Source organism: Doryrhamphus excisus, linkage group LG17 (assembly GCF_037039965.1).
Source record: "Doryrhamphus excisus strain RoL-2023G ecotype Guam linkage group LG17, RoL_Dexc_Guam_v1.1, whole genome shotgun sequence".
NCBI classification, from domain to species: Eukaryota; Metazoa; Chordata; class Actinopteri; order Syngnathiformes; family Syngnathidae; genus Doryrhamphus; species Doryrhamphus excisus.
The window spans coordinates 2,193,113-2,208,721 of record NC_136373.1 but is presented as its reverse complement, the minus strand read 5'-3'; the positions used below and the strand labels follow the sequence as shown (position 1 = coordinate 2,208,721).

The window sequence follows — 15,609 nt, the reverse complement described above, 5'->3', positions numbered from 1 at the left end:
GGAGGGGTTTGAACATTTGAATGCTGCCGTACAGTATGAAGCTACTTCAAGCTATTTAAAGCATACATGTTATACTAGTGGTGCCGGTGTGTCTGTCGCCCTCTGGTTGGTTGGTTGGTTGGTTGGTTGGTTGGCACTAGAGCAGGGGTCTCAAACACGCGGCCTGCGGGCCAAATGTAATAATGCTTTGTTAATTTTAATCTGAAAAAAATAATTTGTCTACCCACCAACTATATGTGGTTTCTTAAGTTTTTATTATTTGCCGTTTTATTTTTTTTTTATGGAAAATTGGAACCAAAACAATAAAAAAAAAATTTTTTTTGTTTTTAATAAATGTTTTTTTTTTTTTTTTTTTTTTAGAAAACCTGATGCAGCCCAGTCTCACCCAGTCCCGAGCTCCAGTGGCCCTCAAGTAAATTGAGTTTAGAGGGTCCCCCGTCACTGTCCACCGCTTTTGTTTTGGTTAACCAAGTTTGGGATTGCAAAGTCACTAATGGTGGTCTTCCGATCTACACCTCCTACCTGGCAACTCTAAACGCTCCTCTCCTCTGGACATGACCCAACCATCTCAGTCTGGCCTCTCGGACTTTATCTCCAAGGCCTCTAACATGTAATGTCCCTTTGATGTACTCCTTTCTGATCCTATCCATCCTGGTCACTCCCATTGAGAACCTCAGCGTCCTCATCAGTTCTGCTTCCTGTATTTTCCTCATTGGCAGTGTCTGTTTGGCAGACCAAACAACATGGGAGGAACCAAAGCACTGAAAAAGTTTGTATATTTTTCTGTTTTTCATAAATGCGTTTTTTTTTTTTTTGGAAAAACCTTGCCCAGACCCTAGCTCCAATGGCCCCCAGGTAAATTGAGTTTGACACCCCTGATCTAAAACAACACGTGAACATGAGATAAAAACGTTCAAAGGTCAAGCTCGGAATGACTGGAAGTGCGGCGGACACATCCACATATTCATGGATCAATACGCTGTAACAGAGGCCCCATTTATACAACAGCAGACAGACGGCAAACCTTCCATCTCGCACCTCATCTGGGTGAGGGCTATTTTAGGAAAGAGCACAGGACACACATCGCCTCCAGCTATCCTCTGTTTCTACTCTTGCCTCTCCTGCTTCCACCTTGCCTTTGGCCTTCCTTGTCACCAATCTCGTCTTTGTTGTCTGCATCAACAATATAGTGTCTACTTCATTAGTAACACCCGCAGTACAGTGACTTCCAATACAAGAGCTGTTACACATGTTACACATATGTATATATTTATATCTGACTGGTAGATTGTCACATACAGCAACACATCTATTTTCACGTCTACATTAATGTACAATAATGAATTAATACAATTAAAATGGAAATAAACTAAAGAAGACTGAATGGATAAACTAAAGAAGACCTATTATGCTCATTTTTCTACCCTTTGTATTGAATTTGGACTCCTGTAGAGCAGCTACACACAATAACCAGCACAGAAAACTTTCTAAATCTTCCAGAATCTGCACCTATTCCAGCTGTGTTTCCTTGGATTTGAGCTTCCGGCCAAAACGGTCTGTTTTCATTTATTCCACCGACAGCCCGCCTCTGGGCATGCCCACTGTGAAGTGCTTCGTATCGACAAACGAACCCCACTTTCTAGTATGGAAGCTACTGGTCCTAAATGATCTAATGATCTACTGGCTGGAGACCCCTGGATTACTGTGTATGAACTCAGAGTGGGAACTGGTGTGGTGGAACAGAAGAGAAGCTGGACGTGTGGCGACCTCGCCTCTCCGAGGAAGAGTACTCATTGTCCCACACACTTTGTCAGAGGCGCCAATTTACCGATGAAAATATTTTTCTCTTGCTGGGAATCACCAAATAACAATAACTTCTGCCCGAGCTTGTTACCTAAACAGAGAAGCAGAGCTTATCTGTTTATAGCCACGCCCATATAAGGAAGTATGTCCCTCTGTGACATCACAAAGGTGCCAGTTTAACCACGCCTTTTGAAACAGAGCGTTTTTAGCCATCACAGGGCTCGCTTCCAAATCTGCAAACCTCATTATCTGAAACTTTGGCATGGCTTAACACGAGAATACATTCTAATACATTCATAAATATATTCATAAAATGTGGAGACTCCAAGAAAAGGAACACTGGATAGTTAATGCATGTTTAAAAAGTACAGCGGTGGGTTTGCCATCTCAGGGCACCTGCAAATGGCAAAGCCTGGGAGGAATTGAGATGCCCATAAAAATGCATATTTAGACACTAACCAAACCAACATGAGTATTTATATGGAATTATGGAGAACAAAAATAATATTTTGATCCAAAATTTGAAAATGTATAAAGACTGTTTAGTACATTCCCACAGTCTTACTGGTATTCAAATTCTAAATTGATTGAATTTACACAAAGAGAAGACCTTGTGGAGAAAAGTCAAAGTTCTTCTTAGTGGGAGATCTGGAGGTCCGAACCTCTGGAGCCCGGTTGAGGCGAAAAAAAAAAAAACTGTGTTCACCTGTACTTTCTGCGCCCGCCGTTTGTCTGCTCTTTGGTTCTGGTGATAGATTCGACTAAAGTTGGACACGATGACTGGAACGGGCAGGGCGATTACCAGAACCCCACTCAGAGAGCAGATTGAACCAAAGATCTTCCCCGCGATGGTTTTCGGAACCATGTCTCCATACCTGCAACAGGGTGAAAAAGACTTTGGATTATTATTTTTTTATAATCAACATATCCCATCCATCATGTGTTCGCCAGGCATTCATCATCAGAGCAAAACTGACCTGCTGACTGTGACTCATCTCAGGAGAAACCTGCTTGTCTCACAAAGTTATTCAATAATTCACAAGCACTATTAACCTTTAAAAGACGCACGGCCAATGTTCCCAAAAGTAATTTGCCTTATTCCATTTGATATATCTGCAAGTCAAATATGATCTCACTCTTATGCGCAGAAGACAGCAACTTTATTATGCGCTATCTTCATCTCTGTGTTTCTTATTTTAGGTTGAGAATCTTTCAAGATATGTCCTCACTCACTGAAAAATCCAAGTACTGTAGTACAACACTGAAGTTAAAAGAGGGTCTGAGTGGCACTGAATGGCTGGAAGGCGAGTTCCAGCTGAGAGAGAGCAGCAAATATGGCAAAGTCTCGCCTTTGTCTCATCATTGTCACCTCTGCAGAAGGGAAGGTGATGTGTCAGACTGTAAAATATAAAAATATACTACAGCTGAGCGAGGCAGCTCTGGTGTGGATAAAAAGGCACAAAAGGTGAAGTTGACGTTGCAGCTGTAGGACACCATTACAGAAGGAGGAAGGAAGGAGGAGAAAAATATATAATTATATGGGAAAGAACAAAGCAAAATGTTTCAACGAGGATACAAAAATTCTACAGTTCACTTGATTTCTTGTGTTCATCCTCGTAGGTTAATCATGTTTTTTTTAACTCTTTCTTTTATTTGCTCAACAGGAGGATACGTATATGGGAAAAGAATGAAGACTGGAGCAATTTTTTTTAACGAGGATACAAAAATGCTACAGTTCAGTGGAACGACGTCACTTGATTTCTTGTGTCCAACCTCGTAGGTTAATCATTTTTTTTTTAACCGTTTCTTTTATTTGCTCAACAGGAGGATACGTATATGGGAAAAGAACAAAGACTAGAGCAAAATGTTTCAACGAGGATACAAAAATGCTACAGTTCAGTGGAACGACGTCACTTGATTTCTTGTGTCCATCCTCGTAGGTTAATCATTTTTTTTTTAACTGTTTCTTTTATTTGCTCAACAGGAGGATACGTATATGGGAAAAGAACAAAGACTGGAGCAAAATGTTTCAACGAGGATACAAAAATGCTACAGTTCAGCAGAAAGACGTCACTTGATTTCTTGTGTCCATCCTCGTAGGTTAATCATGTTTTTTTAACTGTTTCTTTTATTTGCTCAACAGGAGGATACGTATATGGGAAAAGAACAAAGACTGGAGCAAAATGTTTCAACGAGGATACAAAAATTTTACAGTTCAGTGGAACGACATCACTTGATTTCTTGTGTTCATCCTCGTAGGTTAATCATGTTTTTTTTTAACTGTTTCTTTTATTTGCTCAACAGGAGGATACGTATATGGGAAAAGAATGAAGACTGGAGCATTTTTTTTAACAAGGATACAAAAATGCTACAGTTCAGTGGAACGACATCACTTGATTTCTTGTGTCCAACCTCGTAGGTTAATCATGTTTTTTTTTTAACCGTTTCTTTTATTTGCTCAACAGGAGGATACGTATATGGGAAAAGAACAAAGACTAGAGCAAAATGTTTCAACGAGGATACAAAAATGCTACAGTTCAGTGGAACGACGTCACTTGATTTCTTGTGTCCAACCTCGTAGGTTAATCATGGGTTTTGTTTTTTAACCGTTTCTTTTATTTGCTCAACAAGAGGATAGGTATATGGGAAAAGAACGAAGACTGGAGCAAAATGTTTCAACGAGGATACAAAAATGCTACAGTTCAGCGGAAAAACGTCACTTGATTTCTTGTGTCCAACCTCATAGGTTAATCATGTTTTTTTTTAACCATTCCAGTATAGAAACATGATTCAGAAATCATCAATGCAACAATACAGTCCACATATGGCAACCCAGCAACACAGACAATGCTTACAGAGAATCATTCATCGCCTCTTTAATGGTCCTTTCACACAAATTAGGCAATAACAAGCACAACATAACATTTTATCACCTCCCATCTCCATAATATCTCTCCATTAGGAGGAATGAAAAGCTAATCATATTCATCTGCAAGCCACCTATAATGGTATCCTAGTAGACTTCTCCTCTTCTAATACTACAGTCAATTTGCTAGCCCTATTTAGACAAGCTGGCCTGTCCCCCTGCGATAGCATCTTGGAGCCATTCTAGATGGCACGTAGATAAAAATGGTGGAAGGCGGTAGCAAGTTTAGGGAGGGGCGCAAATGTATGTGTGTGATAAGCTGGGGGTTTGATGCAATTTCTTTCCTTCCTGCCTGGATGAGCTCTTTTTCAAGGAAATGACATTTTAGGAATGGAGGAATCAACTCAATCTGTCATACGGAGGACATTTGAATAAGCAGGGAGGCTGAGACTCTGAAGATTGTTACCGTACCGTACCATACCGTACCATACCGTACCATGGAGTTGGTCTCAGGGATGACACATTAGCGAGGACATCCCTGCTGTTGCCTTTTGGAATATAACCATCTTTGTGTTTCAGGGTTCCGATAACGCCCAGTCTGTGTTCCAGTGGGCGGTGTGACTCAAAAAGTAGGTGTTATTATTTCCCCGGAGTATATAACAATAGATACCGGCTTATTTACACAACATTGGCATTCCAACCAAGATTATCGCTTCTGAGTTGAGCACAGTGACAGATTGCCTCTCCAGGCCGATAACCTTCAAACGAGCATCTATCTGTACTCTTGTCTGACTTTTCGCGGCCAGTCACTCAAGGGGAAGTAACTTGGATGATACATGGCTCTTCAGGGGACAAAGACCTATCATCCAAGCCTGGAAATGTCACAGCGGCAAAGCAAGACCGGGTACAGTGTCAAGAAGACAGACTGAGATTTAGACATGAAGATATGTCTCGATCAATTATGGGGATTTTTTTTCATTGTGTTCATCCGTTAATTTTCCGCTGAAACCAGAATATTTGCTTTGTTTTGCTTGAAATACTCGATAAAAATAACATGAGTAGCTCTTGGACATTCTTAGCAACACCGAGGCTACTGAATCTACCAGGTATATTTTTCTCCTGCAGAGCGCAACCACAACAGGAGGCTGCAGCCCAAAATGCAATTTCTTGGCTTTGCAGGGTGCACCTCGAGCCAGACGTATAGCTTAGTTCCTCATTTACATTTGTCAAGTGACAAGAAGGGAATCGGAGAAAGAAACACACAGATAAGTTGATAAAGTGAAGGGTATTACTCTTTCGCTTCACTCCACAGTGTGCAAAGGTCATTATCATCGCTCACTTCACAGCCAATCTTACACCGAATTACACTGAGGGATTACCACCATTTCTCTGGAACGCACTTACAGTGTGCCTGGGGAAGACTTCCTTTGACACTTTTTGAAGTACTTTTCCCCTGCGTTGACGTTTCACTTTACTTACACCAATTTACCTCACACCAAACCAGAGTACAGGTACTTGTATGTTGAGTGGAAGGTCGGCTAGCTGAATTCGAAACCATGATAACAGGTCTGGTGCTGCTCTGGTGTATCGCAGAATTCGTAAATGGGAAGCCGCGGTTAGCCGTTAGCACTCGAATTGTTGTGATATCAATCACAACAAGGAAAACATCTTGGAGAAGTTCTCAGCTTTGCATAAGCAGATGGATTGATTTCGAGACCGTAATTGGCTTCAGACCGCGCTTGTGTAAAAAATGGGTTTACTTGTGCCAATATATGCAAGGTTTTAACACCATATTCCTTCATTTGGAGTTTAGTTTGGAATTGCATTTTTCCGAACCCCTTCTTGTACTTCTGTATAAGTGACAGGATCAATAAAAGACCACCTCATTCGTTCATTCATTCATTCATTCGTTGATATAAGAGAGGCATTTTAAAGGAAAACATGGCTTGGTAGTTCACCCCCAGTTATTTGTTTCTCATGGGGAAGACTTCCTTTGACACTTTTTGAAGTACTTTTCCCCTGCATTGACGTTTCACTTTACTTCATATTTTACCTCACACCAAACCAGAGTAAGGTACTTGTATGTTTGGTCTACGGTGACCGATGGGTAACTGATGGACAGTTGGGGGAAGTGGAAGGTCGGCTAGCTAAATTCGAAACCATGATACACCCTGGTGTATCGGTGCGGTTAGCCGTTAGCACTCGAACTGTGATATGAATCACAACAAGGAAAACATCTTGGAGAATTTCTCAGCTTTGCAGATGGATTGATTTCGAGACCGTAATTGGCTTCAGACCACGCTTGTGTAAAAAATGGGTTTACTTGTGCCAATATATGCAAGGTTTTAACACCGTGTTCCTTCATTCGGAGTTTAGTTTGGAATTGCATTTTTCCTTGTATTTCGGTATAAGTGACAGGATCAATAAAGGGCCACCTTATTCGTTTGTTCATTTATTCATTGATATAAGAGAGGGTTTTAAAAGGAAAACATGGCTCGGTAGTTCAACCCCCAGTTCTATGTTCCTCATGCAGCGACTGATCAGAAACAAATTTCATCACCTCTGAGAAACCCACGAGTGCATTGTTTCAAAAATCAATATAAACAATAGGAGTCCAGCAATAAAGCAGTGTGAGTACAATTAGTTACCAGGATGCTGATAAACACTAAGCCAAGGACCACTCTGTTCATTTATGTGCCAGCATGCGTATTTAAATATGAATTACATAAAAGTCTCCAAACCTTGACTAATAAAGCAGTCTGGAACGTTTCATATTCACCGTGTGCCTCGTTGTATTCACTCATCTGTGAGACCCCCCCTCTTGTCTGCTAGAAGCCACTTGTAATGCATGTCAGTGTGTACACATTTCATAACAAGCGTGTATTTAAGTCCTCAAAGGTGTTCAAGCCCCAGAGGACTGATATGTATGGATAACATCAGTAAAGGCTGCCGGTAATTGAAAGTAGAAACCATCTATCTTTGCGAGCTTTAGTCACGTTGTCGTAGGTGTGCTGAGGACCGGGAAACAATTACTCCGATATGTGCTTCAATTAGCCTGCCAACAAGAGAAAACGGCACTCGGCTGAAACGTGAATATCTGGAGATATGTAAGTTTAATTAGCAAATGTGTAATTACAGTTAATTAATAGCCTGTGAAATGTTCTGCCTCACGATACCGTCGACCTTATACCAACAAGAGAGCAAAAAACGGATTATAAACACAACAGGAATGTCGCAGCCTTACCGTACTGTATTCCCTGATCTTTGGTGATCAATTAGTAAATGTCAAATCAATGGAGGCAGAGTTATACATCATCTGGCAGAACCAATATGATAATAACCATGCTTGTGAACACACTAATAAAAATACAAACCAAGAACTGAATGTTTTTCTGTGTCTTAACTAGAACCTTTTTTCTGTTTCCCAAAGACTTTCAGGTTGGGAGGCGACCATTCGCCGGCCTCAACGATTCCGCCCCATCAGCAATATTTAATTTCTTGCTCCAGAATATCTGTCATTTAGTCATTGGTGGGTGAATTTTAAAACACTTTTTAAATGAAGCATCTTTCGACAAGATTTTATTTGTTGGGGAAAATCAAAATACCTTATTTGGAGAGTTATTTCAGAACTAGACAAGAAGTAATCCCTCATTCTAAAATTAAGGCTCAGGAGCTAGAGAGTGGAACGTTGGTGCTTCAACCCCCCTGTCACTGTGTATTTCACGTTTTATCAGTTGTAACAAGGTATAAAAAATAAGTATTTTATACCGAAAGGGGACCTGTTGTGCTTTTTCTACTTTTCTGACCTATAAATTTAGTTAAAATGTTGTATTCTTGTTTTAAACGATGCCAAAGTTTCAGATAATAAGGATTGTGCATTCGGAACAGAGCCCTGAAATAAATTTGGGATGGCTCAAAAGACTCGGTTCCAAAAGGCGGGGTAAAACTGCCCCTTTGTGATGTCACACAGAGGGGGATTTCCTTATATGGTTCATAGTTTAAGGAAGCACTTGACCAATCACAGTGTAGTGGCCATAATAAACATAATAAAGTGGTCATCAAAACAGATCGTTGCAGATTCTGAAAGATCTAAAAAAAAAATTCTGTGCAGGTTATTGTGTGTAGCTGCTCTATAGGAGTGCACAACTCAATACTCAGCTTATCCCAGCTGTCTTCGGGTGAGACCAGTCCAGGGTACACCCTGGACTGGTCGCCAGCCAATCACAGGGCACATATAGACAAACAACCATTCACACTCACATTCATACCTATGGACAATTTTGAGTCGCCAATTAACCTAGCATGTTTTTGGAATGTGGGAGGAAGCCGGAGTACCCGGAAAAAATGGGGAAAACATGCCAACTCCACACAAAGATGGCCGAGGGTGGAACTGAACTCGGGTCTCCTAGCTGTTAGTCCTGCGCGCCGACCACTCGTCCGCCGTGCAGCCCAGAAAGAACATTAAAGGACATAAAGTTTTATAGGTCTTCTAGAATCTGCACCTATTCAGCTGTATTTCTTTGGATTTCTGGGTTCCCGCGGAAACGGTCTGTTTTAATGTACTAGCTGTATCCCAGCTGTCTTCCGGCGAGAGGCGGGGTACACCCTGGACTGGTCGCCAGCCAATCACAAGGCACATATAGACAAACAACCATTCACACTCACATTCATACCTATGGACAATTTGGAGTTTAGCATGTTTTTGGAATGTGGGAGGAAACCGAAGTACCCGGAGAAAACCCACGCATGCACAAGGAGAACATGCAAACTCCACACAGAGATGGCCAAGGGTGGAATTGAACCCTGGTCTCTTAGCTGTGAGGTCTGCACGCTAACCACTCGACCACCGTGCCGCCAACTCGATACAAAGTGTGGAAAAATTAGCATAATAGAAAATGTATTTCGGTCCTGCTTATTTCTAGATAGAGAAATCTTAATTTAAGAAAAATTTAAGTAAAATTAACTTGCTGCATGGACAGATAATTTCACTAGTTTGAAGTAGTAGTTTTCCCAAATCTGAAATATGAGGGATGTACTCACTTTTATGAAATACCGGACGTACTTAACATGCCCATATTTATTTCAGCTCTTCTACAAGGAGCCACACTAGAACTTAATAACATTCACTGTAATTACATGCATCTATAATTTGGACTAGACAACACTAGCATTACCCTATTCTGTGTTCTTGAATTCAACTTCCATCCTGTTCATGTTGTTCAGAATAAATTACAGTTTAGCAACACATCTTCCCATTTGGCTGCCACCCTTCCATATCTTCCCATGGCACTTGGCTCCCGCTGGGACCGATGTGAGGAGATGAAAAGAACCGAGGCTGTGGGGAGAGATAAGACTGGAGCAGAAAACCAAGCGAGCAAGAGGATGTAGCCCGAGAGTTCAGAGGTCATCTCCATGGAGGAAGATGTCATAGGAAGACGGTGACATGTGACACATGTGACACAACACAGATTTGTACAGCGGTTACTATGACGGGAAAAAACGATTTCTACAATTACTGCTTGAATCGAGGTAGTTTCTTTCAGATTGTTTATCACTGGTCAATAATACTGGCTCCCTCTACAGGCTTATCTAATACTGTTTCACACAGCCTGGCGTATTGACCGCGAACATGCACAACATGACTTCCTATTAGGCGGACCGGTGGCATCAACGGTACTGATCTATGACCAAGTGTGATGGAGAGGCGGTCAATGCAACTACGTCAAGCTGGCCGTTTCTACGAAATCGCTTCATGCTCGTCAATGCGCCGTCCGGTCAGAAAGTAAGAGATAAAAAAAAATATGCCATCATGTCTATCATGTCTATACTAATAAATTACTCACAAAAAATATGCAAAACCATCTCAGTCAATTGTGAAGCATCTCTACTTGAGAATATAGGAAGACAAGCTGGAATGATGTAATGCATATTAAACAAAGGCATCAAAGTGGCCCAAAACAACTGCGGCAGCGGTCAACAGTCAACCTGTCAGGGCAAATCAATTTATGCACACAAGAGGAGCTGTCTGCAAGAGTGTGTTAATGGAGGAAAGTAGGCGTCAGGAAAAAGTAGGGCATCTCAAAGGCTCAGGAGAGGTGTCTCCAGCGCAGCCTACTCTCCTGTTTCCGTCACTGCCCATAGTGGTAGGTATACAGGGGCAGTTTCAGCTATGGGATCTTTAGCATTTATATATTTACACCTACATATGGACATATTTTTATATGTACGGTCATGGGAAAAACACTTTTTGACCTATAAATGTACAGTAAAGTCTCGTTATATCGATATTCTCGGGAGTCGGAAAAAATACCGATATAACCGGACTATCCATATATCCGATCCTGCATTAAAAGTGGGCGGATCTTTAATATGGCATGTCATTTTCTCCTTGAGTTCATGGATTGCGTATCTAGCATGCTTTTGTACTACAATAAATTTTGTACTACAGTAAATAAAAATAAACTTACGCTGTAGTGATTACCGGTTACCGGGACATAATTCACCCCGGAACTATCGATAGGGAAGGTGTTGCCACCCGGAGGGGTAGGCGCGAGGGACGGGTGTTTTCCGCTGTGTGTGCTGCACTCTGGTGGTGGAAGTGTGAAAAATAAATCCTTAAGCAAAGATTGATTTAAGCTGCTTTTGTATCGATATAAGCAGACCAAATTGGCTGGCGGGAGATGAAAAGGGCATCCTAGTAACCGGATTATCATAATAACCGTGTATCGTACTAACGGAGCTAATTATATCATAAAAGACTAGAAATTTGCCAGGAAATGAAAATAGTATCGTAATAAGTAGTAATTCGTTTTAACCGATATCGATATAACGAGACTTTACTGTAGTTACAAAAGTAGTATTTTCATGTTAAATGATGCCAAAGTTTCAGATAATGAGGTTTGCGCATTTGTAAGCGAGCCCTGAAAAAAAATTTGGATGGCTCAAAACGCTCTGTTTCAAAAGGCGTGGTAAAACTGTCCCTTTGTGATGTCACAGAGGGACTTCCTTTATTCAGAATCAGGCAAAATTATCTGACACATTTGTAGGTTAAATAAAAGCCAAATAAAGTAAAGAAACAAAAAAGTGTTTTTATTTTCAAAAGGTACATATAATGCCATTCTGTTTTAAAAATTAAATCAGTTCTGGCGGTGCGAGGTCGGACGGTTGATTTTGGTTTCAATGCAGATCCAGTAGCTCTGATGTTGGTAACCCATAACAAGATGGAGTTTGGAGCTGTTACGGGATCATGTCTACCAAGATTGAAGTGCAAACGGAACGCTCGTTTTGTTGCAGTTACAGATTCGTTTGTTTTGATAAACGTTTCCACAATAAAAGCGCGATGCTCACCAGTCCAATTCATGGCAGCAACTGAAAAATAAACGAAAAACTTTTCAAAAATAAAAACCCTTCTATGTTTCTTTACTTTATTTGCCTTTTATTTAACCTACAAATGTCTCAGATCATTTTGCCGGACCCTGTATATAAACTGTCTGCGCTTCCTCAGGAACTGCTCCGCTGTTTACTTGCTAGCAATGCCTTGTACGGGAACGCTACATTTGTTTCCAATTCCTAAAGTGGTTGGAGTTCCTGATTCCCTACCAGCAAAAGAAATGGATTTTAATACGACAACACCATTTGACACTGGACTGTTTTGTGAACATGGGCCACTATGCAGCTGGACTAGCCAACAAACTGGCTTGTGTCGTAAACAACATACCTGTTAAGATATTATATTTTTTACGTTTCATCAAAATCTCAATTAACTGATTTATCCAAATTGATGGCGTGCGGTCGATGTGCTTATTCTGTTTTATTTTTATATTTCACTTTCTTCACTTTGCTGTGCGTCCACGGCTGCTATTGGAAAGTGTTCTTGGCTTGATTACAGTGTTACAGCAGCGTGGGGGCGTTTGGTAATCACAACTTTATTTCACTCATCAAAAACATTTTATAAAAGTGGAACTATTATGCTCATTTTCTTGTATTGAGTTGTGGACTCCTATAGAGCAGCTACACACAATAACCGGTACATAAAGCGGAATTCAGGCCACCAGCTGCATGGGCTCCACTGCCCGGAGACTCCTGAACGGCATCAACCGGTCCCAGCGGGCCCCCCAAGGTCATTCATTTTTTTAGTGTTTTGGACAAATTCAAAGCTAACAATAATACATCAAACCATAAAATTAATAATTCATGAGGAAATAGATGCCATCGAATAAATGATAAGTTTGTGGTTATGTGGTTCGAACGCAGGTCTCGAACGGGGCGCCTTTGAAGCCACAACCATGTTTGATGTGTGATTCAATGGAAGGGTCACACTGGGCACTCAAGGGTAAACATCAAGCAGAAGAAGCTCAGAGCTAACAAGTGAACTCCAGCGTGGATACCTGTGGGAAAGATGCGGAAAACATTGCAAAGAATCCCCTGGGGCACGGGGAACCAAATGTCAAGGAAGTCTTGCTTCAATTTATGACATGTGCATTTTTCCATGCGTGTTTTTTGGTTGTAGCATCAGATGGGCAAATGACTCACATCAGGACAAAGTTGAGAACAAGACAACAAGCAGGAGGTTGGAGGTGTTTTTGTTTTACTGTGTGGGTGCCAAAAATAAGCCGAAGAGTGTCGCTGAAAATATTCGCAGTGCAGTTCCAAAAGAATGCACAGTACAGCGCAGTACACATTCTGTGCCTCCACAAGTACACTCATGCGTACACCCACTAACTCACACACACACACACACATCCGTTCACTCTCAGTGTTTACAGAACCATGACATTATTTATCTACTAGTCCCGGCGCTGCTCTCCACCAGAGCTTTATAGCACATCACTAATTCATCCCTGGCATTTCCCCGTGCTCAGTAAGGACATCCTTTGAACTTACATGCCGGCTCTTTGGTGATGGACCAGGTTACACCTCAGTTCCCACAGTAAGCCTATAAAGTATCGGAGTTGCAACCCGACCCGACGGCGACTTGCCTAATTTCCAGAATCAGAATGGAGATATAGGTTAATGCGTGAATCTTAAGTCAGCTATTTGATCTTTGACCAGGCTGTCATTGGTTACACATTGTGTTGTGGGTGCGGGTTTAGTGTCGGCTTTCCAGGGGTAGCCTTGTGATGGGGGAATTAGCTGGTCATGTATCCTGATGTGTATAATGATTACCAGGTTTCTGTTACAGCAACTGTGTCTCCAGAGACTAGCAAACAGAACTGAACCAAAGTGAGAACAGGCCGGACTTACTTAACACTTTAAGCCAGGGGTCTCAAACACGCGGCCCGCGCAAGTTTGATATGGATGCTGTATATGGTATCATGTACCCAGAAAAAATTATTACGTTTGATTAATGTTCATGTTAAAGGTTAAATAACTGTTAATAGTTATCCTCCATATCCGTGTGGAAGTGGTAAGTTTTTGGCTATTGAAGTTGAAAGGAAATAACTTGAAGGCTACCGTTTAGGTGGCTAGCTCTCTAGTTTGCGAGTTAGCATGTGTCTCAAGACCCTGCAGTTGTGCAAAAGGTGCAAAAAATTTAAAATTTTATTTTTCTTATTTTGTGTAGAAAAATATAAAGAAAGATATTTGAGAACAGTGGAATGTTTTATCAGAGTTTTTCTTGTAGAAAATTGGAACCAAAGGTTTTTTTTTTTTTTTTTTTGTTTTTAATAAATGTGTTTTTTTTTTTTTTTTGGAAAACCTGATGCAGCCGAGTCTCACCCAGACCCGAGCTCCAGTGGCCCCCAAGTAAATTGAGTTTAGAGGGTCTGCAGAGGGTCCACCGTCACTGTCCACCGCCTTTGTTTTGGTTAACCAAGTTTGGGGTTGCAAACTCACGAGACGGTGGTCTTCCGATCTACACCTCCTACCTGGCAACTCGAAACGCTCCTCTCCTCTGGACATGTCCCAACCATCTCAGTCTGGCCTCTCGGACTTTATCTCCAAGGCCTCTAACATGTAATGACCCTTTGATGTACTCATTTCTGATCCTATCCATCCTGGTCACTCCCATTGAGAACGTCAGCATCCTCATCAGTTCTGCTTCCTGTCTCTGGACCAAACAACATTGCTGGTCTCACCACAGTTTTAACTATGTTTTAGTAGCTTGTTGAGGAAATGATATTGATGATGATGATGGATGTGTGTGCTTGGATCTGACCATTTCTGAGCCCGGTGACATCATACTATGCACATTAAATGAGTAAAAAAAAAATGTTTTGTTACAATGTTTTGAAATATTAATATTAATAGTAAGGCAATGTGATGATTTCTAAACAGTCGCCACACCCACAGTGAAGGTCTTCTGACACGCCGCTGGCACTGAAAGGGTGTCTGAGTGGGCCCACTCTTACATTTCATGTATTGACTCTGTCTGATTGCATCTTGACTGATGTCGGCGTGAGAGACTGTGAGCACAGTGGGTGGGTGGAGGTGCGCTGAAGAGTGCACGTCAAAAGGAAGACACTATTAAATTTTAATTTCACAGAGGTCAGTTTTCCCTCAAGGTCAAAGAGAAAAATATCCTTCAAAAAGGAAGCTGAGCTTAAAACAAGAAAGAGACTCTCGATAGGAAGGCTCGTCCACGCTATGGAAACATAAATTAGACTCCAAGACGATATAAAAATCATAACTTGTACACACACTATGAGCAAATTAGTTACCGTGGTGTTACTTGGAGGAGGAAGAACATGCAACATTTCATGCGGGCTTTAACACAAGCGAGATAGAGATTATATCACAGATGTCACCGACATGTGAATGAATGCAAATGTGCATGCACACACACACACACACACACACACACTCGGATGTCAGCTCACTGAATTCAGATGATTTACAGCTTCTGCATCATAATGGGATCAGCTGAGATGGATGGAAGATAGAACATCAAATCATTTCCATTGCGTATTAACTCTTTAGACAGCCAATGCTAATGCGGCAAA

At 41.3% G+C, this 15,609-nt stretch overlaps 1 protein-coding gene across 2 annotated transcripts in view; it reads right to left on the bottom strand.

Annotated features, from left to right (window-relative positions):
* Positions 1-15,609, bottom strand: part of kcnd3 (potassium voltage-gated channel, Shal-related subfamily, member 3) — a 77,329-nt gene that overhangs the window by 12,846 nt on the left and 48,874 nt on the right. For both annotated transcript variants that reach the window (XM_058085660.2, XM_058085659.2), the window contains exon 3: positions 2,510-2,678. In XM_058085660.2, the coding sequence (XP_057941643.2) occupies positions 2,510-2,678 (169 nt within the window). The remainder of the gene's footprint in view (positions 1-2,509; positions 2,679-15,609) is intronic.